The sequence below is a fragment of the Cyprinodon variegatus genome, unplaced genomic scaffold (assembly GCF_000732505.1).
Source record: "Cyprinodon variegatus isolate N-32 unplaced genomic scaffold, C_variegatus-1.0 Scaffold534, whole genome shotgun sequence".
NCBI lineage: Eukaryota > Metazoa > Chordata > Actinopteri > Cyprinodontiformes > Cyprinodontidae > Cyprinodon > Cyprinodon variegatus.
In genome coordinates this window covers 200,629-207,118 of record NW_015150987.1, presented here as the reverse complement: position 1 = coordinate 207,118, position 6,490 = coordinate 200,629, and the positions used below count along the sequence as shown (strand labels likewise).

At 43.9% G+C, this 6,490-nt stretch overlaps 1 protein-coding gene across 1 annotated transcript in view; it reads right to left on the bottom strand.

The window, feature by feature from the left end:
• Positions 1-3,511: 3,511 nt before the first annotated feature.
• LOC107095261 (rho guanine nucleotide exchange factor 2-like) overlaps positions 3,512-6,490 on the bottom strand; it is a 44,729-nt gene continuing 41,750 nt past the window's right edge. Inside the window, exons 17-20 of the mRNA XM_015391280.1 lie at positions 5,908-5,958; positions 5,532-5,822; positions 5,299-5,449; positions 3,512-5,215 (exon numbers count right to left, since the gene is read on the bottom strand). Of these exons, the coding sequence (XP_015246766.1) occupies positions 5,181-5,215; positions 5,299-5,449; positions 5,532-5,822; positions 5,908-5,958 (528 nt within the window). The 3' untranslated portion in view covers positions 3,512-5,180. The remainder of the gene's footprint in view (positions 5,216-5,298; positions 5,450-5,531; positions 5,823-5,907; positions 5,959-6,490) is intronic.

Sequence of the window (6,490 nt, the reverse complement as noted above, 5' to 3'; positions counted from 1 at the left end):
AGATACGGTGCTACAAAAAAAAGGCAGATTACAATAAGACTGTTTTACTTCCATAGTTTTCAGATTATAGATTTATTTGACAGGGGCAGTGTACATTAATAAGCATTCCTGCAAATGCACCAGAATTTGCCAAAAGGCTATTTTTTCATCTGCTGTCCCTGGACAGACCTCAAAAACTAGAAACACAACAGTAAGAATTTTACAGTGCAGTGAAAAAAACAAATATAAAAATACCTAAAATGCTAGTAAAGATTCTCAGTCATCCAGGTCATAGTCACAATGGTGATGTTTTGCATCATCATTGTGATTGTTTTTGTCTTGGATTTAAAAGTTAGCTTTTCATCATTCTGCTTCATTCTATGTCTATTCTCCCACTCTGCAGAATCTGTTAGTTCAATCTCTAACGTTCTGCTCTCTCTGCTTTTTCTCATNTTGAACCCCAGTGGGCCTCAGCAGATGGCCGCTCACACTGAGCCTGGTTCTGCTGGAGGTTTCTTCCTGTTCAAAGGGAGTTTTTCCTGTCCACTGTCGCTACAAGCATGCTTAGTGTGAAGGATTGCTGAAAAGTCAATGAGTCAGCTGGTTTTCCTTAAATAGAAAACTTGGTGATCTGGTTGAACTGTAAAGTGCCTTGAGATGACGTGTTGTGAATTGGCGCCATAGAAATAAACTTTCATTGAATTGAAGTTTAGAGATCATTGATGGAAAAAATGGGTACCAGAAGCTGGAGGAGTTCTCTAAATTATAGATATGAACAAACATTGGAACTCTGTAAATCACTAATAATAATACCTCTGCATTTAAGCCATCCACTTGGGGAGCAGCTAACGAGAACAAGTTGTTAGAGATGTGTTATAAAGATTAATGTGAGCTTGGTTTAATGTGTTGATCTATCCATTTATTTAAACTCAAAACTACGTTTTTGATCCCAAAGGAGAAATTGGATGTTGTTTTAACTCTTGAAAAGTTCAGTTTAGGCAACTGGACATGAAGTTTAAAGGCAGAATATATTCTAGAACAGTTCACATCCAGATGCCCAAACTGAACTTTTCAAGCCTGTCCATGACCTGGACGACCGAGAATCTTCACAGATTTGTTTTTTAATGATATGTTTTAGGTGTTAATAGCTGGAGGCAGGAAGGATCTGTAGGTCCTAGTCAGTCCAAAAAAAGTTTAAAAACAATCCATTGGACCTAGTTTTCATAATCTCTGACGTTTCTCTTCCATCTAGGAAGCTTTTTCAATTCAAAATGTCAGAAATAGTGTTGAGGTCGAGGTTTTACACAGTAGCCCAACAAAGCCTTGCTTTTGTTTAGAAAACATGCAAATAGAAACGGACGAACGTGTCCCCCCCCTTTGGAATGGGGGTCAATTGGCCTCTTGTTAGCCTCAAATGCTCCTTACCTGTCTATATCTCTGATAGGGGGGTCGTTAAAGGGAATAGTTGGCCTGGCTGAACAGGCGAGGTCATGTCAAAATGCCTAAACTGAACTTTTCAAGCTTGTCCAAGACCTGGACGACTGAGAATCTTCATAGATCTGTTGCTTTTTTTAAAGAGTTGTAGGTGTTAATAGCTAGAAGCAGGAAAGATCTACTGTAGAGGTCTGTCTTTCACCACATCTGGAGTAGCTTCTGACTCAAGACACTCTGCTGTTGTTAAAGATGATGCTTATTGTTATCCCTAATGTTCTTCTTTCTATAAATAATTCTTCTTTTTGAAGTCATCTCTAGAGATTCAAGACTTTCTAGAACAGAGCCGGGTTTTCATTATCTGCTCGTTGATTCGGCTCCCCCTGCCAATGATGGCAGAGTAGATCCAAGTCTCCACAACAGAAAACCAGCTTGATGTTGTTGCTATGGTTACACCTCTCAACAAATATAAAAATAATAAAGATATTGGCAAAAATCTTGATTCACAAACCAAGAAACTTAAAAAAATAATATAAGAATCAAGCTAGCAGAGCAACTGCTACCTTAGCAGCACAATTCCAGAACATCCAACCAATAAAAACGCAGAATAAACAGCAGCTGATGATCTTTATATATATATTCAGCAGTAATCAATGAGACAGATCAGCAATCAGTTAATGAAATGTTACAGCACAGATTCAGCCTTTGAAACATCTGGAGCTTACAGGGAGGAACACCCGGGTGTTTCTGTAAACGCTCCGAAACGGTTGGACCCTGAAAAATAAAAAGGTCAAACTTTCTCTTTTAACGACATTGATCCTGATCTTCAGCTGAAGCAGCTGGAGTCATTTTGTGTCCATCAGCAGGTTCATAGTGTTCATTATGGGCTGTTTATATCGCTGCAGGTCTCAGCACCTTGGCTGCAGCAGATGCTCAAGTTTCTGCGAGTTATGTCGAATAAGCTTAAACTTTTTTTTTGTCACATGTGGAAAAAAAATCCCAGCGTGTTCGACACGCATCATCATTATCTTCAATATTTTTGACACAAGTTGATTAATTAAAGGTATAGTGGAGGATGTTCTTTTTCCGGGTGGATTTTTAAATAATTGGTCCCCCTTAAATGTCAATCATTCTGGTGATATGTTTACGTAACGCCAAACTAGGAGCTTGTCAACTTTTTCACTTACAGTGGTGAGTCTTACAAAGTGGAAAAAAAAATTGCAAATCTTTTGGAAAGTAAGCCTCTATGAGTGATGCAAACAGCAACTTTTAGCGCGCTCTCGCACGCGTTAATAGGCATTCCCTCTCTGGAGCGGGCACAGGGTTGTGCATGTGCATTTTTTTTATTTTTTAATCGCAAAAATCCTCCACTTTACCTTTAACTTTCATAAAAAAAAGATACAGCCATGCTAACATGCGTTTGTGCTAATGTACAGCAGCTGTGATGTCATGCAGTCCTCCCAACAGGTCCCCAGAACCCCCCCCCAATTCTCCCAGTCCCAGACTCTAACTGCTTCTTCCCTTTCTGCTGCTCATTTAAGGTTAATACAAACTTTTTGGCTTCATTTGTAACTCTAAGAGATTCTGAAGCTAATAATTCAGACAGTAACAAACAGAATCAAATGTCTCTAAAACTACACTTCTGTTTAAATAAAGTTCACAAAGACAATCAGACTGACGCTCAAAAGGCCTTCTGGGTATTGTAGTGTGGTGACCGTTTATGTGTCTCATGTTTGGCGCTGAGTGAGAAAGAAAAACATTCCTGCTTCAAGCAAAGGTCCTGCAGGAGGTCTATTGCTGAAGACTGCTGAAACCTTTACTCCAGGATTCTGGAAGACGCGGGAACCTCCCGGTTCCTCTGCAAACCACCCAAAAGGTTTCGGAAAACATTAAGGAACTTCAAACAGATCGATTGTGGTGTTCCTCAAGGATGCCTCCAGAGAATAATAGGAATTATCCCAGTGGTTCCCAGGAATCTTCTCAGAGATCCCTGGGTACCTTCATAAAGATTCCTAACAATCTTCCAAGAATTTTCAAGAAATCTTCCAAGTGATTCCCAGGATTCATCCCAGATATCCCAAAGGTACCCTACTAGATATTGTCAGGAATTCCTCTCAGGGATTCCATTGAATTTTGAATCTTACCAGAGATTCCAGGGAATCCTCCTACTCATTCCCAAACAATCTTTTAGAGAGTCTCAAGGTACCTTACTAGTAATTCCCAGGATTCCTCTTAGGGATTCCATGAAGTCTTAACAAGGCTTCCTGGGAATTACTAGGAAGGTTCCCAGGAATCCTCCAGAGATTAAAAGGAATCATCCCATCAGTTCCCAGGAATCCTCCCAGAGATCCCAAAGGTACCTTCATAAAGGCTCCTATCAATCTTGAAAGAATTTTCTAGGAATCTTCCCAGTAATTTCCAGGATTCATCCTAGATATCCCAAAGGTACACAACTAGACATTGTCAGGAATCTCACTAGTGATTCCTCTCAGGGATTCCATTGAATCTTGAATCTTACCAGAGATTCCAGGGAATCCTCCTACTGATTTCCCAAAATTCTTTCAGAGAGTCTCAAGGTACCTTACTAGTAATTCCCAGGATTTCTCTTAGGGATTCCATGAAGTCTTAACAAGGCTTCCTTGGAATTACTAGGAAGGTTCCCAGGAATCCTCCAGAGATTAAAAGGAATCATCCCATCAGTTCCCAGGATTCATCCCAGAGATCCCAAAGGTACCTTCATAAAGGCTCCTATCAATCTAGAATGAATTTTCTAGGAATCCTCCCAGTAATTCCCAGGATTCATCCCAGATATCCCAAAGGTACCCTACTAGAAATTGGCAAGAATCTCACCAGTGATTCCTCTCAGGGATTCCATTGAATCTTACCAAAGATTCCAGGGAATCCTCCTACTGAGTCCCAAAAATTCTTTTACAGAGTCCCAAGGTACCTTTCCAGTAATTCCCAGGAGTCCTCTTAGGGATTCCATGAAGTCTTAACAGGGATTCCTGGGAATTACTAGGAAGGTTCGTAGGAATCCTCCAGAGATTAAAAGGAATCATCCCAGTGGTTCCCAGGATTCATTCCAGATATCCCAAAGGTACCCAACTAGAGATTGTCAGGAATCTCACCAGGAATTCCTCTCAGGGATTCCATTGAATCTTACCAGAGATTCCAGGGAATCCTCCTACTGATTCCCAAAAATTCTTTAAGAGAGTCCCAAGGTACGTTTCCAGTAATTCCCAGCATTCCTCTCAGTTATTTTTATGAAATCTTATCAGGACTTCCTGGGAATTACTAGAAAGGTTCCCAGGATTCCTTCAGAGATCAACAGGAATCATCCCGGCAGTTCCCAGGAATCCTTCAGATATCAACAGGAATTATCCCAGCGGTTCCCAGGAATCCTCCCAGAATCCTCCCAGCAGATTTCAGCAGACATCAGCAGGACTAATGTCCTGAAGTGATTTTCTGAAGCAGACTCTAGACTTTGGACTGAAACACACAAACTCCGCCCACCTGCCCTGAAACCAGGCCTCCAATCAGAAATAACCTCAGCCTTTTAAAGCCCCTCCCTCTCTATCACCCCCCGCCCTCCCCTCCCTTCCAGCAGACATGATGTCGTAAACAGGTCTCATGGTTATACTTCCTGTATCCAACAGAAAATTAAAAAACAAAGTTCAAGGAAAAAAGTCCGACAGTCAGCGGATCTCTGGCAGCAACGGCGACATCATTGACCACGTCACGCGGGCCAGGTCCACGGCGGAGCCGGGAGGTTAGCTCTCAATCTCCTCCGGGATGTCCTGCAGGTCTGAGGGTGACATCGTGTGGTTACCATGGTGACTGGTAAGGCAGCAGCGATCGGTAACTTAAGGGTCGGTTGTTGGTACGAACCTCTGGGGCTGTCGGAGCGTGGAGAGATCTTCATCACCTCCTCTTCCTCCTCCTCATTTCCCTCCTCCAGGCCGTCCAACTGGTCGACAGGATCCTCGATGGCCAATGGGGCGAAAGGTTGTGGCTCCGGCTCCTCTGCCTTCTTGTTGACCTGCAGGGAGACACGGTTGACATCAGCGCCATTTTGCTCGTCACCATCATCGCCGTTGTTCACCTGGCCCTTCGGGACACACCTGTTGGTCCTTGTTGGCGTCACCTTTTCCTTTGTTCTTCTTCTTCTTCTTGCCCGAACCCCCCCCTTTCTTGTTGCACTCCTCTGCCTTTACTCGCAGCCGTGACAGCTCCTCCTGAAGGAGCTCTACTTGCCGCCGCAGAAGCACCGCCTCCCCACTGGCGTCTAGTGCTGCATCCCTGGACATCGACCGAACCAGGCGGGGGCCAGGGGCGGAGCCCGGGGCGGCGGGAGGGGTCGGACCCCCATTGCCAGTCAGTTCTAGGATCGAATCCTGGCGGATCACTGCAGCCTGGGGGTGGAGTCCAACAGACAGGTCAGTGACATCACTTCCTGCAACAAAGAGAGTGCTGAATAATAGATAAACCTGATCGGACCTGCAGGGCGTGAAGCTGCGTGCTCAGAGTGACCAGCCGCTGCCGCACTTCCTGTAGAACAAACACAACCTGGTTATTGCTGCATCTTCACAGGTCTAGATTGGAGGGCGGGGTCTAATGCTACGTTCAGACCGCAAGCAGCAGAAGCAGCAAAAACACACGTGTTTCAATTTTGATGCCTGTCCAGGTTTAGTTCTGACGCGTAGCTGAAGCATCTTTACTGCTCTACCTGCTCGGTGGAGAAGTGGGTCTGATGCGCGTTGGGCGGAGCTACTCTATCCTTTCTTTGCCTGAAACAATGGCAGCTATATTTGCTGTGATCAGTGGGTAAAAAGTTCACCTGAAAACATCGTCTGTGCAGTCAGTTCATCCAGATTACCATCCTGCCTTTCTCATACAGCGGTGCGCCGTCACTGGGAATCCCCAGCAGCAGCTGCTTCAGACCCACTCGCCTTTTGGGGCTTTTCCCCTACTTTTGGTGGCGGCAAGACGTAGATGTTTGCGTTTTTTTTTTAAAGGTATGTGGTACAAACTGCAGGGACCAGAATAATAAAAGCGAACATATTTTGATGGCAGGTTTTGA